Here is a 19,449-nt window from a genome sequence, read left to right as displayed (position 1 = left end):
GGAAGGAAATGGTGATGAGTAGACTGATGGGACTGAAGGCTGACAAATTCCCAGGTCCAGATAGTCTGCATCCTAGGGTACTAAAGGAGGTGGCCCTGGAAATTGTGGATGCATTGGTAATCATTTTCCAATGTTCCTTAGATTCAGGATCAGTTCCTGAGGATTGGAGAATGGCTAATGTTATCCCATTTTTTAAGAAAGGAGGGAGGGAGAAAACAGAGAACTATCAACCTGTCAGCCTGACATCGGTGGTGGGGAAGATGCTAGAGTCCATTATTAAAGATGAAATAGTGGCATATCTAGATAGCAGTGATAGGATTGGGCCGAGCCAGCATGGATTTACCAAGGGTAAATCATGTTTGACTAATCTATTGGAGTTTTTCGAGGATGTAACCAGGAAGTTAGACAAGGGAGATCCAGTGGATGTAGTGTACCTCGATTTTCAGAAGGCATTTGATAAGGTCCCACATAGATTGGTGGGTAAAATCAAAGCTCATGGCATTGGGGGGAAGGCATTGACATGGATAGAAAACTGGTTGGCAGATAGAAAGCAAAAGGTAGCGGTGAATGGGTGTTTCTCGGAATGGCAGGTGGTGACTAGTGGGGTGCCACAGGGCTCGGTATTGGGACCACAGCTGTTTACGATTTACATCAACAATTTAGATGAAGGCACTGAGAATAACATCAGCAAGTTTGCTGATGATACTAAGCTGGGTGGCAGTGTGACATGTGATGAGGATGTTAGGAGAATTCAGGGTGACTTGGATAGGCTGGGTGAGTGGGCAGATACTTGGCAGATGATGTTTAATGTGAATAAGTGTGAGGTTATCCACTTTGGGAGTAAGAACAGGAAGGCAGATTATTATCTGAACGGTGTAAAGTTAGGTAAGGGAGAAATACAAAGAGATCTAGGAGTCCTTGTTCATCAGTCACTGAAGGTGAATGAGCAAGTGCAGCAGGCAGTGAAGAAGGCTAATGAAATGTTGGCCTTTATTACAAAGGGAATTGAGTACAAGAGCAAGGAAATCCTCTTGCATTTGTACAGAGCCCTGGTGAGACCACACCTGGAGTACTGTGTACAGTTTTGGTCTCCAGGGTTAAGGAAGGACATCCTGGCTGTAGAGGAAGTGCAGCGTAGATTCACGAGGTTAATTCCTGGGATGTCAGGACTGTCTTACGCAGAGAGGTTAGAGAGACTGGGCTTGTACACGCTGGAATTAAGGAGATTGAGAGGGGATCTGATTGAAACATATAAGATTATTAAGGGATTGGACAAGATAGAGGCAGGAAATAAGTTCCAGATGCTTGGGAAAGTCCAGTACCAGAGGGCATGGTTTCAGAATAAGGGGTAGGTCATTTAGGACAGAGTTAAGGAAAAACTTCTTCTCCCAGAAAGTTGTGGGGGTCTGGAATGCACTGCCTCGGAAGGCAATGGAGGCCAATTCTCTGGATGCTTTCAAGAAGGAGCTAGATAGGTATCTTATGGATAGGGGAATCAAGGGATATGGGGACAAGGCAGGGACCGGGTATTGATAGTAGATGATCAGCCATGATCTCAAAATGGTGGTGCAGGCTCAAGGGGCCGAATGGTCTACTTCTGCACCTATTGTCTATTGTCTACAGCTCATTGCAGGCCCTTTGGCCCACAATGTTGGGCTGACCATATAACCTACTCTGGAAACCACACAGAATTTCCCTAACGCATAGCCCTCTATTTTTCTAAGCTCTATGTATCTATCTAAGAGTCTCTTAAAAGACCCTATTGTATCCACCTCTACCACCTTTGCTGGCAGTGCATTCCATGCACCCACCACTCTCTGTGAAAAGCTGAAATGCAATGAACCACCTCACACTTATCTGGGTTGAACTCCATCTGCCACTTCTCAGCCCAGTTCTGCACCCTATCAATTTCCTGCTGTAACCTCTGACAGCCCTCCACACTGTCCACAACACCCCCAACTTTGGCATCATCAGCAAACTTACTAACCCACCCTTCTACTTCCTCATCCAGGTAATTTATAAAAATCACAAAGAGGAGGGGTCTCAGAACAGATCCCTGTGGAACACTACAGGTTACCAACCTCAATGCAGAATATGAACCACCTACAACCACTCTTTGCCTTCTGTGGGCAAGCCAATTCAGGATCCACAAAGCAAGGTCTCCTTGGATCCCATGCCAAATTACTTTCTGAATGTGCCATGCATGGGGAACCTTATCAAACACCTTACTGAAATCCATATACACTACATCACTCACTGCTCTACCTTCATGAATATGTTATGTTACATCCTCAAAGAAGTCAATCAGGTTCATAAAGCATGAATTGCCCTTGACAAAGCCATGCTGACTATCCCTAATCAGATTACATCTCTCCAAATCCTGCCTCTCAGGGTCCTCTCCAACAACATGCCCACCACTGAAGTCAGACTCACTGGTCTACAATTTCCTGGGTTATCTCTACTCCATATCTTGAACAAGGGAACAATGTTTGCAACCTTCCAATCCTCTGGCACTTCTCATGTCCCTATTGATGAAGCAAAGATCATTGCTAGAGGCTCAGCAATCTCTTTCTTCACTTCCCACAGTAGCCTGGGGTATATCTCGACTGGTCTCAGCGACTTATCCAACTTAATACCTTTCAAAAGCTCTAGCCCATCCTCTTTCTTAATGTCTATACACTCAAGCGTTTCAGTCCGCTGTAAGTCATCCCCATAATCGCCATAACTTGAACTTGAATGTGTTGATTAGAAGTCAAGATGATGGCTATCCAAGCTAAATATCCTAATTCCTGCATCATGGTGTGGTATGGAAATTCCAATATATAGGAACACAAGAGGCTACAGAGCGAAGTGGACACAGCCCGGTCCATCATGGGTACAGCCTTCCACATCATTGGCAAAAGCAGTTGCTGCCTCAAGTAAGCAGCATCTATCATCAAGAATTCTCACAATCTGGGTCATGTCCTCTTCTCACTGCTGCCTTCAGGAAGAAGGTACAGAAGCTGAAGGCCCACGCCACCAGCTTCAGGAACAGCTACTTTCCTACAACCTTGAACCAATCTCTGTATAATTCTGACTCTACCTCAGCAACAGAACATTACGCACCAACTTTTGCACTCCCACACACTTGTCTCTGAGTGTCTCATTTTCTTTTATGGTCTTATTTTTGCACAACTGGAGGTCCATCAGCCAGTCCTCATCAGGAGATCAGAGGTAGAAAGTGTCAGAAACTTTAAATTTCTTGGCGTTATCACTTCAGAGGACCTGTCCAGGACCCAGCACATAAATAAATTTATGAGTAAAGCACAGTAGCACCTCTACTTTCTTAGAAGCTTGCATCGATTGAACATGACATCTAAAATTTTGACAAATGACTATAAATGTGTAGTGGAGAGTAGACTGACTGGCTGCATCACAGCCTGGTATGGAAACATCAATGCTCTTGAATGTAAAATTCCACAAAAGGGAATGGATATGGCCCAGTCCATCACAGGTAAAGCCTTCTCTGCATTAATGCACACGGAGCATTGTTGCAGGAAAGCAGCATCCATCATCAGGGACCCCCACCACCAATGACATGCTCTTTTCTCACTGCTGCCATCAGAAAGAAGGTACAGGAGTGGCAGGACTCACTCCATCAAGTTCAGAAATAGTTATTTCCCCTCAACCATTAGGCTCCTGAACCAGAGGGGATAACTTCACTCAAATTCACTCATCCCATCACTGAACTGTTCCCACAACCTTGGACTCACTTTCAAGGAGTCTTCATCTCATGTTCTCATTATTTATTTATTATTATTTCTTACTTTTTCCTTTTATATTTGCACAGGTTATTGTCTTTTGCACACTGTTTGTCCACCCAGATAGATGCGGCCTTTCATTGACTCTATTATGGTTATTGGAATTATTGAGCATGCCTAGAAGAAAACAGATCTCAGGGTTGTATATGGTGACATGTATAGTGCTTATAAAATGAAATCATCCCTCCTTGGAAGTTTTCATGTTTTACAGCACTGAATCACAGTGGATTTCAGGAACAGCTACTTTCCTACAACTTCGAACCAATCTCTGTATAATCCTGACCCTACCTCAGCAACAGAACATTACACACCACCTTTTGCACTCCCACACCCTTGTGGGAGTGTGGTCAACAAAAAAAGACTCTTACATGTCAAAGTGAAAAAAAGATCTCTACAAAGGGATCAAAATTAATTACAAATATAAAACACTGTGATTCAATGGTTTAAAATAATAAAACATGAAAGCTTCCAAAGGGGGAAGAGTACTTTTATAGGCACTGTATGAACTTTGATAATAAATTTACTTTGAACTCTTCACTATTTTGCATAAGCTGTTTAAATGATAGGATGTAGGTGTTGTTTATACCTATGTGCCTGTGATGCTGATGCAAGTTTTTCCTTTGTACCTGCACTTCCCCATACTTATGCTGTGACAACAAAGTTCAAAGTACATTTATTTTCAAAGTATGCATACCATATACAACCTTGAGGTTCATTTTCTTGCAGGCAGCCACAAAACTGAGAAACACAATAGGATCCATGAAAAGCTCCAACTACAAAGGCCATCAAACATCCAATGTTGGGGGAAAAAAGAACAAATCGTACTACAATAAATAAATAACATACAGAACATGAACCAAAGTCCCCAAAAGTGAGTCCACAGCCAGTTTAACGATGAGGCGACTGAAGACAGTCAAGCGTCATGCATCTCACATCTGATACCAGTATAGCAGCACGAAGAGAGGGAGATGGGTCAATCGCAGGCAGACAGGATGGGCTCAGGTGGGGATCCTGGCTGGCATGGAGTAGTGAGCTGAACACCAGTTTGTCCTTTGCCCTCAGCCTCAAATACTTCATCTTTTAAATCTGACTCAGTGCTTAACTCAGCCTGGTCCCAACCACTTCAATCCGGCCCAAAGTCCACTCAAGCAATGGCCAACACAGCTGTACCACCAGTCTTGAGAGTGCAGTTCGCCAAATCCTTCATGATCATACAGATGGTTCAAAAGCAAAACTCCCAAAGGGAAATTACAGGCTGTGGAATGCAGTAGTCATAGTGCAGCAAACAGTATAATTAGAAGAATAGTTATTAGATTTGTTAGCTGATTGTATATTGCCAGCATAATCTTGGAAACTCAACTTGAAACAAACTTAATAGAGAATTTCCGGGTTTAACAGCACAGGTTAAAATGCAGCAACAAATATATCAGAAGACTCAGTAAATAACTGACCTTGATGAACTCAGAAGGGAGCTGTCCACTTGGGAATGAACTTCCCTCACAATTCAGCTGAATAAAGAATCCTCGAGTAGTACTGAAGCTGGTCTTCAGAGGCAGGTTGTATTTCTCTCCCAGCTGCACTATCATTCCTAATCAGGTTGAGAGAGAAAATGTCAATACATTAAGTATTCAGGAAGTACCATCACTCTTACCCTACTGCACAATTTATACACTCTCTATAGTCATGTACAGCACAAAAATGGCCTTTTAGGCCACCAGGTCCATGCGACTTTTCTGCCAATCTCAACTACTCCCAGTTGTGAGTAGAAGGATGGATCTTCCTTTTGCTGGTCTATTCAAATACCTGTCTAAATGCCTCTAAAGCATACTATTTTTATCTGATTTTATCACCTCCTTCAGCAATGTACTCCAGAGATACAATGCTGAACTCACCACAATTTTGGGCTGTTCAGATAATACAAAGCTTGCACTTCAATCGTGCCTTTCATAACAGAAACATACACTCAGTGGCCACTTTAATAACACGGCCTGTACCTGATAAAGTGGTCACAGAGTGTACATTCATGGTCTTCTGCTGCTGTAGGTGATGTGTTGTGCATTCAGAGGTGCTCTTCTGCCCACCTGGTAACATGTGGTTATTTGAATTACTGTCAACTTCCTGTCAGCTTGAACCAGTCTGTCCATTCTCCTCTGACCTCTGTCATTGTTAATGACCTCTCTCATTAACAAGGCACTTTCGACCACAGAACTACCACTCACTGGATTATTTTTTTTTTGCACCATTCTCTGTAAACTCTAGACTGTTTTGTGTGAAAATCCCAGTTTCTGAGATACTCAACCCACCCATGTGGCACCAACCATCATGCCACTGTCAAAATCACTTAGATTACATTTCTTCCCCGTTCTGATGTTTGATCTGAACAACAAATGAACCCCTTGATCATATTTGCAAGCTTTTGTGCATTGATTGCTACTACATCATTGGCTGATTAGATATTTGCATTAACAAGCAGGTGTACCTAATAATGTGACCACTGATTGTATAAAGCTGCAGATGCTAGAAGAAAAAGCTATAACAGAAATACTGGAGAAACTCATCAGCTAAATATTAGCTCAGTAGTGGCACCATAATAGGCCAGATAACAAATACAGTTGCTGTGATTTTCATGTACTTTACACCAATTATTTTTCATTCACAAGGTAGTCTGTAAACTGGTACAGAAGGCCAGGTATTTAATCAAACATTAATGATCACTGTAGAAGAACTGTAGCTACTGTTTGAAAAACACTTACAAGATTGTGATAAAGATCAACTAATTTCACCATAAACATTTACATCTATTAGAAAATTGCCATGGTGTGTTGGTCAGGGTGTGGCATGCAACAAAAACATTGAAAAATTATAAAGAATAAAGAATTATGTAAAAATAAATCCAGAAGTTAAAGTATGTATATGGAATAAGCCAATTTTTAAGATACAGAGAAATCAAGAAGAAAGGCAATGACAAAAGAGGTCTTTGACACAGAAAACGGCAAGAGAAATTAAATGTCAAAAGTGATAATGGTACAAAAGGAAAGAGTAACAGAGCACTTCTAAAAATCATGAATACAGAGGAGGAGAAAATAGGAATCTCAACTATAATGTTTTTATTATTCAGAATCAGAATCAGGTTTATTATCACTGACATGTACCATAAGATGTGCTGCTCTGCAGATGCAGTATGGTGCAATATATTTAAAAAAGACTCTTAGTTACAACAAGAAATATAAAAGTTAGTGTAAAAAATGTGATGGAGTACCAATGCGTTCATGGATGATTCAAAAGTCTGATACTAGAGGGGGGAAATCTGTCAGTTAAACATTCAGTGTGTGCCTTCAGTCTCCTGTACCTCCTCCAAGATAGAAGTAATGTGAAGAGGGCATGTCCTGGATGGTGAGGTTCTTAATGATAAATGCTACCTTTTATGTTTTGCAACTCTCCCTCAATGTCACAAAAACAAAGGAGCTGGTTATGGACTACAGGAGGAATGGAGATGGGATAACCCCTACTGACATCAATGGATCTGGGGTTGAGAGGGTAAACAGCTTTAAGTTCCTCCGTATCCACATCATAGAGGACCTCACGTGGTCTGTACATACCAGCTGTGTGGTGAAAAAGGCATAACAGCGCCTCTTTCACCTCAGACGGTTGAGGAAGTTTTGTATGGGCCCCCAAATCCTAAGAACTTTCTATAGGAGCACAATTGAGAGCATCCTGACTGGCTGCATCACTGCCTGGTATGGGAATGATACCTCCCTTAATTGCAGGACTCTGCAGAGAGTGGTGCAGACAGCCCAGCGCATCTGTAGTTGTGAACTTACCATGATTCAGGACATTTACAAAGACAGGTGTGTAAAAAGGCCCCGTAGGATCACTGGGGACCTCAGTCACCCAACCACAATCTACTCTAGCTGGTAACATGCAGGAAGTGGTACTGCAACATAAAAGCCAGGACCAACAAGTTCCAGGACAGCTTCTTCCACCAGGCCATCAGACTGTTGAACTCACGCTGACTTGAGTTTACTCAATATTACATTGACTGTTCTATTTATTATAAATTATTATAATTACTGTGATTCACCTTGCACATTTAGATGGAGACATAATGTAAAGATTTTTATTCCTCATGTATGTGAAGGATGTAAGAAATAATTCAGTTCAAAAATAATTATGTAAGAAACAAAAAACGCTTAATCAAGCGAAATTTACAATATTACTCAAATATTAAATACACATTTCCTCTTGCTTAGCTATAAACTCCAACTCAATACAGAATGCATCTCAACTCAAATATAATGTATATATGTGTGTATTATATACACACACACACACAAATATACAAAGACCATGATCTCCTATGTGATATGAAATGGGAAATGAGGATTATATATATATATATATACACACACACACACACACACACATCATCATCATCATAGTAATTATGTGCTATGTCATGTGATGTGGCCGATCATGGGCTATGACCATGGTTGTTCGTGCCAAATTTTTCAACAGAAGTGGTTTGTCATTGTCTTCTTCTGGGAAGTGTCTTTACAAATGAGTGACCCCCCCCCCACCCCCATCCATTATCAATTCTCTTCAGAGATGGTCTGCCTGGCGTCAGTGGTTGCATAACTGGGACTTGTGATGTGCACCAGCTGCTCGAATGACCACCCACTAGCTGCCCCCATGGCTTCACATGACCTTGATTGTGGGGGGGAGGGGTGGCTAAGCAGGTTCTACACCTTGTCCAAGGGTGACTTGCAGGCTAGCGGAGCAAAAGAGCGCCTTACACCTCCTTTGGTGGAGATGTATCACCAACCCACTGCCTCATATATATGTGTACATACACATACACACACATACACATTATATAATACAACTAATATACAGACATGACAGCATATTAAAGCTTAAATTGTCCTATTCAGGCCTAAAGCTTTAATCACTATGAAGGATTTCTTAGTCTTGTGGGGTAATGTCTTTCCTAACCAGACGGGTGGGGGGCACTCTGCTTGGCAGATGAGACTTGCTGCTGTGAAACAATCTCAGGCTCTGGGCCTCCTCTGGTGGTTGTAGGAGTTGACCCTGGGACTGCAGGAAGAGGTTCTGACAGATCTGGATATCTTTCTTCTCTAACAATTGACCCTGCTCTCCTCAACTGATTGATGTGTTGTCTCCAGATGACATCAGACACAGTCTCCACTGTGTACGAGAGTGGTCCAATTCTGTCCTCAATCCTTCCAAGTACCCATTGTTAATCATCTCTGTAGTCCTTCATCAGGACTGCTTGTCTAGGAGCAAAACCTTGAACCTCCTTGTTTGAGAAGCCCTCAATTCATCTCAATTGTTTGTCCTGCATATTCCTTCTAAGATTGGGTTTGAGAAGATGCAAGCATAGGCGCAAGGGACAACCAGGGAACAGCATCGCTGGTAAGTTGTTGGTTGTGGGGTGTGCTACATTGTGATATGCAAGGAGGAAATTGGCAAGCGTCTGATTCAGTGTTAGCGTAGTGTGTTTTGCTGACGTTGCTTGTCGTGCGTTCTTTAGACTCTGGACAAATCTTTCCTTCAAGCCATTTGTAGCTGGGTGGGACAGTACCGAGGTAATATGTCTCACTCCATTCATTTTCAGGAATGATTGAAACTGTTCCCCCACAAACTGTGGTCCATTGCCATTTGTAGCGGCATCCACTCTCAGCAAGAAATTTGTGCCCATGAATGATCCAGCAATATCCACATGAATCCTCTGCCAGGGTGATGCAAGCCATTCCCAAGGATGGAGAGGCACTGTTCTTGGCATCTTCTGGACATGGTAGCATCCCAAACAGTGCGTGGCAAGTTGCTCAATCTGCTGATCTATCCCATGTCACCAGACAAAGCTTCAAGCCAATGTTTCATTTTAACCACACCTAAATAACGGCATGTAACTTCTCCAACACTTTAGCTCTCCGTTCAAATGGCATAACTCTCAAACCCCAAGGAAGGCAACCTCTGTCAAGGTCAAGTTCATATCGGTGCTGGGAAAAATGAGGGAACTAGAGTTTCCGTTGCATATTCCAGCAACAGACAATTAATTATACACAAGATGGAGTATTTTCCAGTTTCCCTTTGCATCATTTCTGCCATAACAGAGAGACTTTCAATTTACATTGAGGAGAATACGTCAAGAGAACTGTCTCTTGTAATTCTTTTAGGTATTTCATTTTCCAAAGGTAAGTTCCAATTTCCGCACGGAAGGTTAGTTAGGAAGGTTCAATCGTTAGTTATTAATATTGAAGTAGTAAAATGGATTCAACAGTGGCTGGATGGGAGATGCCAGAGAGTAGTGATGGATAGCTGTTTGTCAGGTTGGAGGCCAGTGACTAGTGGTGTGCCTCAGGGATCTGTACTGGGTCCAATGCTGTTTGTCATATACATTAATGATCTGGATGATGGGGTGGTAAATTGGATTAGTAAGTATGCAGATGATACTAAGATAGGTGGCGTTGTGGATAATGAAGTATGTTTTCAAAGTTTGCAGGGAGATTTAGGCCAGTTAGAAGAGTGGGCTGAACAATGGCAGATGGAGTTTAATGTTGATAAATGTGAGGTGCTACATTTTGGTAGGAATAATCAAAATAGGATATACATGGTAAATGGTAGGGCACTGAAGAATGCAGTAGAACAGAGTGATCCAGGAATAATGGTGCATAGTTCCCTGAAGGTGAAATCTCATGTGGATAGGGTGGTGAAGAAAGCTTTTGGTATGCTGGCCTTTATAAATCAGAGCATTGAGTATAGGAGTTGGGATGTAATGTTAAAATTGTACAAGGCATTGGTAAGGCCGAATTCGGAGTATTGTGTACAGTTCTGGTCACTGAATTATAGGAAAGATGTCAACAAAATAGAGAGAATACAGAGAAGATTTACTAGATGTTACCTGGGTTTCAGCACCTAAGTTCCAGAGAAAGGTTGAACAAGTTAGGTCTTTATTCTTTGGAGCATAGAAGGTTGAGGGGGGACTTGAAAGAGGTATTTAAAATTATGAGGGGGATAGATAGAGTTGACGTGGATAGGCTTTTTCAATTGAGAGTAGGGGAGATTCAAACAAGAGGACATGAGTTGAGAGTTAGGGGGCAAAAGTTTAAGGGTAACACGAGGGGTAATTTCTTTACTCAGAGAGTGGTAGCTGTGTGGAACAAGCTTCCAGTAAAAGTGGTAGAGGCAGGTTCGGTATTGTCATTTAAAATAAAATTGAATAGGTATATGGACAGGAAAGGAAAGGAGGGTTATGGGCTGAGTGCGGGCCAGTGGGACTAGGTGAGAGTAAGCATTCGGCATGGACTAGAAGGGCCAAGATGGCCTGTAATTGTTAGATGGTTATATAGTTAAATAAGACAATCCACCAACATTTCTCTAATTAATTGTCCTCTTGAATTCGATCTTATAATTGTGTCCAAGAAAGAGAGTCCATCTCTGCATTTGTGCCACTGCTGTTAGTGGAACACCCTTCTGTGGATTGAAAATAGACACCAGAGGTGATGATCAGTAATGAGGGTAAACTCTCTCCATTACAGGTACTGGTGGATATGTTTTACACCCCAAACCAGACTCAAGGCCTCTCTGTGAATCTGTGTCTAATTCTCTTTGCAGCGGTAATGGAACGTCATGCAAAGGCTATGGGGTATTCATTTCCATCACTCATAACATGTTAGATAATTGTACCTATACCATAAGGTAGGATGTCACAGACAAGATTCACTAGATGATGTGCCTCATAATGTGTGAGTACAGTGTCTGATATCACCATCCCTTTACCTTTTAGAAAGTCAACTCACACTGCCATTCCTTCCCAATCTGTAGTAATAACTTCAAGGGATGGCCAGTAGCCAGGTTTGGCAGGAAACTGTTATAGTAATTGACAAGTCCTTAAAAGGACCGCAATTGTGACACATCCTTTGGCCTTAAGGCATCCACGACTGCTTGGATTTTCTCAACACACTTGTGCAATTCTTGAGTGTCAATGGTGTGACCACAGTAAAGACAATCAAATCTGCTCTGCCATTTCATCATGACTGATCCATTTTCTCTCAAACCCATTCTCCTGCCTTCACCTCATAACCTTTCATGCCCTAGAGAAGTTGATGGGAATTTTAGATTATCAGCATCTACAGTGTTTTGTGTTTGTAAATGAGGAACAAATGGAGGATAATGCAGATTGAGTTAGATCAGAGATCAGACCTGGTGTCCATGGACCTCAAGCGTACTAATACTGGTCCATGGCATGAAAAAGGTTGAGAACCTCTGAGTTAGATGAAGAAAGGTGGTACACTATAAATGTCAAGAATAGATTTCCTGGATTTTGTAGGATGCATTCATAAGCATTAAATGCATACATGTGTGGATTAAAGAAAAAAAAAAGCACTTACCTAATGCTTTTCAGTCTCTGTATATCAAAGTGTTTAAGTACACTCTCTGCCATCACTTATCTTACGGTTTATGAACCAGAGCCAAAAATACTTCATTTCAAAATAGATCACTGGCACCAACAACTTTTTTGAAGGAGACTCTGAATGACATTGTAAATCACTTCATAGAACCATCTGAAACAACTTTTGGATACAGTGGAGAAAGAACTAAAAATTATAAAGAAATGGTTTGATACTATCACTGAATCTAAGTAAAACTAAATTCATAATATTTGGAAACTGTGTACCAAACTCATATAGTAAACTTAGAATAAATGATGTTGAAATTGATAAGGTATCTGAAGCAAAGTTTTTATAAGTGATAATAGATAATAAATTAAGCTGGAAACCACATATAAATTATGTCAACGCAAAAATGTCAAAATCTATTGCAATACTGTACAAAGCACAAGATTTCTGAGATCAGGAATCTTTGTATACATTATACTGTTCACTTATAGTCCCATACATGACTTACTGTGTCGAGGCCTGGGGAAATACATACAAAACAAATACAAACTCAATTTTTTTACTCCAAAACAAAGTCATATGAATTGTAAATAAGACAAGTTATTATGAGCCAACCAATCCACTATTTATTCAACTAAATACTTTAAAATTCAGAGGTCTCGTAGATTTTAAAATAATACAAATTATATATAAAATATAAAATGGACAGTTACCACAAAGTATCCAAAGGTTGTTTAAAATGAGAGAAAGTCAACATGATTATTTCAAAAACAAAATATAAGAACAAATGTAAAATATCATTGTATTTCAGTCAGAGGGGTGAATCTATGGAACAGTTGTAGTGAGAATTTAAAATCATGCACCACATTTAACAAGTTTAAAAAATTATTTAAAAATAATTTAATGAACAAATATAAAATACATGATTTAAAATGAATGGGAGTAATGTAAATAAATGATACTTGGAATTGGATTTTGTGTTAAAAGATTATGAAATTTTTTGTTTTGATGTGATGATTGACGCCAAATATGTTGTTGTATAAGTAACAGGAACATTCCAGGAACATCACTGATGATGTGTCCAGAAGCATCAGTAGATGTATGCACACAGAGGGGTAGGCATAATAAGCTGGAGCTTCAGCCTACACCCTTTCGGTCTGTTTTAAAGAATATTTATGTTTTTTGTTGTAATTTTCTCTTATGAAATCATCATTGAAAATGATACTTTTTGTTATGTTTGTACTGACCAAAATAAAAATTTCATTGATTCATTCATTCACACAGTATGCACGAAACTACTTTAACCACTGATATTTTTATTAATGCATTTGTAGACATGCAATTAGAAACAGGATAGCTTCTGTTCCTGCTATGAAAAAAAGAAAGTTCTCCTTCTAACTTTAAGTGTTTAACCATCAACTTTAACATTCATCAGTAAAGGAGACTCAATCCGAACATTAGCCTGTATCATGAAAACATCTCAAAAATTTAAGAATTAGGTATTTTATGAATTAATTGAAGTCCATTATTTAAACCATGCAACCATTCTCAAAATCAGCAACACCACATTAATTTTGACCACATAATAAAACTACCATCTACCATTTCCAGATCATACAGCAGAGCAATCTGAACTTTTCCAGCTTCCATTTGTCTGCTATGTTGCAGATATTAGGCTCATTGCCTCTCCCCTGTTCACAAGTTACACTCCCTGCACCAGCTCCTGTGTCTCGATCCTGTCAATACAGAGCGATAGAGTGCTACAACGCAGCAACAGACCCTTTGGCCTATGTTGAACTGTTATTCTGCAGAGTAATATGGCAAAGACATTGGTCCTGGTAAAACGCTGTTTCTTGAATTTGATTCAGCAAGTTTACAATTGAGAGAAGTTCAAAATCATTATAAATGCACAGATCTACAACTGCTCTCATTAATTGCAGCCAAACATCCTACCATATCAAGTAGGGTCCAAGTGCTACATTGGGATATTAAGAATATTGGTCGAACATTGAACTACACAGCAAAGTACAGGCACTTCAGCCCACCATGCTGTGCTGACCGATTAACTAACTCCAAGATAAATCATGGATAAATCTTGTGGGCTAAAGGGCCTGTACTGTTTTATGTTCTATACTCAGTGGCCACTTTATTAGCTACCTCCTGTCCCTAATAAAGTGGCTATTGAGTGTATGTTTGTGATTGTCTGCTGTTGTAGCCCATCCACTTTAAAGTTCAACATGCTATGCATTCAAAGATGCTCTTCTGCACACCACTGTAGTAACCCATGGTTATCTGTGTTACTGTCAATTTCCTTTCCACTTAAACCAGTCTGTCCATTCTCCTTGCCCTCTTATTGACAAGGTATTTTCGGCCACAAAGCTGCTGCTCACTGGATGTTTTTGTTTCTCACACCATTCTCTATAAGTTCTAGAGACTTGAGCAAGAAAATTCCAGGAGATCAACAGTTTCTGAGACACTCAAACCACTCCATCTGGCACCAACAATCACTCCATAGTCAAAGTCACTGAGATCACATTTCTTCCCCATTCTAATGTTTAGTCTGAACAACAACTAAAGCTACACACACAAAATGCTGGTGGAACGCAGCAGGCCAGGCAGCATCTATAAGGAGAAGCACTGTTGACGTTTTGGGCCGAGACCCTTCGTCAGGACTAACTGAAAGGAAAGATAGTAAGAGATTTGAAAGTAGTGGGGGAAGGGGGAAATGCGAAATGATAGGAGAAGACCGGAGGGGGTGGGATGAAGCTAAGAGCTGGAAAGGTGATTGGCGAAAGTGATACAGAGCTGGAGAAGGGAAAGGATCATGGGATGGGAGGCCTCGGGAGAAAGAAAGGGGGAGGGGAGCACTGGAGGGAGATGGAGGACAGGCAGAATGATGGGCAGAGAGAGAGAAAAAAAACAACTAAATATGTCAGGGATGGGGTAAGAAGGGAAGGAGAGGCATTAACGGAAGTTAGAGAAGTCAACGTTCATGCCATCAGGCTGGAGGCTACCCAGCTGGTATATAAGGTGTTGTTCCTCCAACCTAAGTGTGGCTTCATCTTGACAGTAGAGGCGGCCATGGATAGACATATCAGAATGGGAATGGGATGTGGAATTAAAATGTGTGGCCACTGGGAGATCCTGCTTTCTCTGGCGGTCAGAGCGTAGGTGTTCAGCGAAACAGTCTCCCAGTCTGCGTCGGGTCTCACCAATATATAAAAGGCCACACCGGGAGCACCGGACGCAGTATACCACACCAGCCAACTCACAGGTGAAGTGTCGCCTCACCTAGAAGGACTGTCTGGGGCCCTGAATGGCAGTGAGGGAGGAAGTGTAAGGGCAGGTGTAGCACTTGTTCTGCTTACAAGGATAAGTGCCAGGAGGGAGATCGGTGGGAAGGGATGGGGGGGACGAGTGGACAAGGGAGTAACATAGGGAGCAATCCCTGCAGAAAGCAGAAAGTGGGGGGAGGGAAAGATGTACTTGGTAGTGGGATCCCGTTGGAGGTGGCGGAAGTTACAGAAGATTATACGTTGGAACTGGAGGCTGGTGGGGTGGTAGGTGAGGACAAGGGGAACCCTATCCCGAGTGGGGTGGTGGGCAGATAGGGTGAGGGCAGATGTGCGGGAAATGGGAGAGATGTGGTTGAGAGCAGAGTTGATGGTGGACGAAGGGAAGGAAGTGTCTTCCTTTGTTTAAAAAAGGAAGACATCTCCTTCATCCTGGAATAAAAAGCCTCATCCTGAGAGCAAATGCGGCGGAGACGGAGGAATTGCGAGAAGGGGATAGCATTTTTGAAAGAGATAGGGTGGGAAGAGGAATAGTCCAGGTAGCTGTGAGAGTCTGTAAGCTTATAGTAGATATCAGTAGATAAGCCGTCTCCAGAGATGAAGAAAAAAAGATCAAGAAAGGGGAGGGAGGTGTCGGAAATTGACCAGGTAAATTTGAGGGCAGGGTGAAAGTTGGAGGCAAAGTTAATGAAGTCAACAAGCTCAGCATGTGTGCAGGAGGCAGCACCAATGCAGTCATCGATGTAGCGAAGGAAAAGAGGGGGACGGATACCCGTATAGACTTGGAACATGGACTGTTTCACAAAGCCAACAAAAAGGCAGGCATAACTGGGACCCATGCGGGTGCCCATGGCTACACCTTTGGTTTGGAGGAAGTGGGAGGAGCCAAAGGAGAAATTATTGAGAGTAAGAACTAATTCCGCAAGACGGAGGAGAGTGGTGGTAGAGGGGAATTGGTTAGGTCTGGAATCCAAAAAGAAGCGAAGAGCTCTGAGACCGTCCTGGTGGGGGATGGAGGTGTATAGGGACTGGACGTCCATGGTGAAAATAAGGCGGTGGGGGCCAGGGAACTTAAAATCATTGAAAAAATTCAAAGCGTGAGAAGTGTCACAAACATAGGTGGGAAGAGATTGAACAAGGGGGGATAAAACAGTGTCATGATATGCAGAAATGAGTTTGGTGGGGCAGGAGCAAACTGAGACAAAAGGTCTACCTGGACAGGCAGGTTTGTGGATCTTGGGTAGGAGGCAGAAATGGGAAGAGCAAGCTGAGACAATAGGTCTACCTGGACAGGCAGGTTTGTGGATCTTGGGTATGAGGTAGAAACGTTTCTACCTCCTACCCAAGATCCACAAACTCGGGAAGACATAAGAACATAAGAGATAGGAGCAGGAGTAGGCCAATCGGCCCCTCAAGCCTGCTCCGCCATTCAACAAGATCATGGCTGATCCAATCTTAACTCTAGTTTTCACCGAATCCCACAAGGCAACAGTGCCAACCAACAGGGCACCATGCCGCCCATTTTATTTTATTATTCATCCTGCCCAAACCCATGTGATCACCCGGGGAAAAAAAACCGAGTTGCCAATTGAGGAGATAAAATCTGGAAAATTCCTCTCCGACCCATCCAGACTATCGAAAACTGGTCCAGATCACATGGCTGATCTAAACCTAGCCTCATGTCCACTTACCTGCTCGCTCACCGTATCCCCTAATGCCATTTTTATCCAGGAAAATGTCTATCTCCATTTTGAATTTATTGAGTGTAGTAGCTTCCACAGCTCTCTGGGGCAGTAAATTCCACAGCCCCACTACCCTCTGAGTAAAGAAATTTCTCCGCATCTCAGTCCTGGAACGGCATCCTCTTATTTTAAGATTATGCCCTCTAGTCCTAGTTTCACCCATCATTGGGAACATTCTCCCCGCATCCACCTGATCAAGCCCCTTCACAATCTTATATGTTTCAATAAGATCACCTCTCATTCTTCGGAACTCCAATGAGTAGAGTCCCAATCTACTCAACCTCTCATCATACATCAACCCACCCATCCCCGGAATTAACCTAGTGAACCTTCTCTGCACTGCGTCGAGAGCCAGTATGCCCTTTCTTAAAAATGGACACCAGAACTGCACGCAGTACTCCAGGTGTGGTCTCACCAATACCCGGTACAACTGCAGTAAGACCTCCCTGTTCTTATACTCCATCCCCCTAGCAATGAAAGCCAGCATTCCATTGGCCTTCTTGACCACCTGCTGCACTTGCATACTAACTTTTTGTGTTTCCTGCACCAGGACCCCCAGATCCCTTTGCACAGAAGCACTTTCCAGTTTCTCTCCATTTAGATAATAAATTGCTCTATTATTTTTCCTGCCAAAGTGCAAGACCTCACACTTGTCAGTATAATATTTCATCTGCCAAATGTCTGCCCAATCACTCAGCCTATCTATGTCCCCCTGCAGGGTTTCAATGTCCTCCGCACTCATTACACTCCCTCCCATCTTTGTGTCATCAGCAAACTTCGATACGTTGTACTTAGTCCCTTTCTCCAAATCACTAATATAGATTGTAAAGAGTTGGGGTCCCAACACCGACCCCTGCGGAACACCACTAGTCACCAACTGCCAGTCTGAGAATAAACCATTTATCCCAACTCTCTGTTTTCTGTTAGAAAGCCAATCCTCCACCCATGCCAGAATATTATCCCCAATCCCATGATTTTTTACTTTAAGTAATAATCTTTGGTGTGGCACCTTGTCAAATGCCTTTTGGAAGTCCAAATACACCACATCCACTGGTTCCCCTTCATCTACCCTATATGTTATGTCCTCAAAGAACTCCAACAAATTTGTCAAACATGACTTCCCTTTTGTAAAGCCATGCTGACTTTGTCCTATTAAGCTTTGTTTATCCAAATGCCCTGTTACTGTTTCCTTAATTATCGATTCCAACATTTTGCCAACCACAGATGTTAGGCTAACTGGCCTATAATTCCCAGCCTTCTGTCTATTGCCCTTTTTAAATAAAGGAGTTACATTAGCATTTTTCCAATCTGCCGGGACCATTGCCGAGTCCAGCAGGTTTTGAAAAATTATCACTAATGCATCCACAATCCCGACCGCCACTTCCCTTAAGACCCTAGGATGCAAGCCATCCGGTCCAGGGGATTTATCCACCTTCAGTCCCATTAATTTATCAAGTACCATTTCCTTGGTGATTTGAATCGTAGTTAGCTTCTCTCCCCCTAGAGCCCCCTGTTTATCCAGTGTTGGGATATTTTGAGTGTCCTCTACTGTAAAAACTGATACAAAATATTTGTTCAGCGTTTCCGCCATCTCCATGTCCCCTACCATTAATTTCCCGGTCTCATCTTCTAGGGGACCAACATTTACTTTAGCCACCCTTTTACTTTTTATGTAACTATAAAAACTCTTACTATCTGCTTTTATGTTTTTCGCCAATTTACTTTCATAATCTATCTTCCCCTTCTTAATCAATCTTTTTGTTATTTGCTGCTGATCTTTAAAAGCTTCTCGATCTTCAATCTTCCCACTAGATTTAGCTACCTTATATAACTTTCTTTTTAGTCGTATACTTTGCTTTATTTCTTTACTTAGCCACGGATAACTATTTTTTCTTTTACACCCTTTTTTCTTCAGTGGAATATATTTTTCTTGATAGTTGTAAAATAACTCCTTAAATATACACCACTGATCAAGTACCGATCTACCCTTTAATCTATTTTCCCAATCCATCTTAAGCAATTCCGCTCTCATACCATCATAGTCTCCTTTATTTAAGCTCAGTACGCTTGTTTGAGATCCAACCCTCTCATCCTCTAATTGAATATGGAATTCGACCATGTTATGGTCACTCATTCCAAGGGGATCCTTTACTAGGACATTTTTTATTAGTCCTGTCTCATTACACAGGACCAG

The 19,449-nt window shown here is 41.8% G+C and overlaps 1 protein-coding gene across 1 annotated transcript in view; it reads right to left on the bottom strand.

Annotated features, from left to right (window-relative positions):
* The window catches only part of msh4 (mutS homolog 4), a 213,455-nt gene that overhangs the window by 51,701 nt on the left and 142,305 nt on the right, over positions 1-19,449 (bottom strand). The window contains exon 12 of the mRNA XM_073063909.1: positions 5,252-5,388. Within this exon, the coding sequence (XP_072920010.1) occupies positions 5,252-5,388 (137 nt within the window). The remainder of the gene's footprint in view (positions 1-5,251; positions 5,389-19,449) is intronic.

This window comes from Hemitrygon akajei, chromosome 12, assembly GCF_048418815.1.
Source record: "Hemitrygon akajei chromosome 12, sHemAka1.3, whole genome shotgun sequence".
NCBI lineage: Eukaryota > Metazoa > Chordata > Chondrichthyes > Myliobatiformes > Dasyatidae > Hemitrygon > Hemitrygon akajei.
Note: the sequence above shows the minus strand (reverse complement) of the source record. Positions and strands in the feature narration are given on the sequence as shown.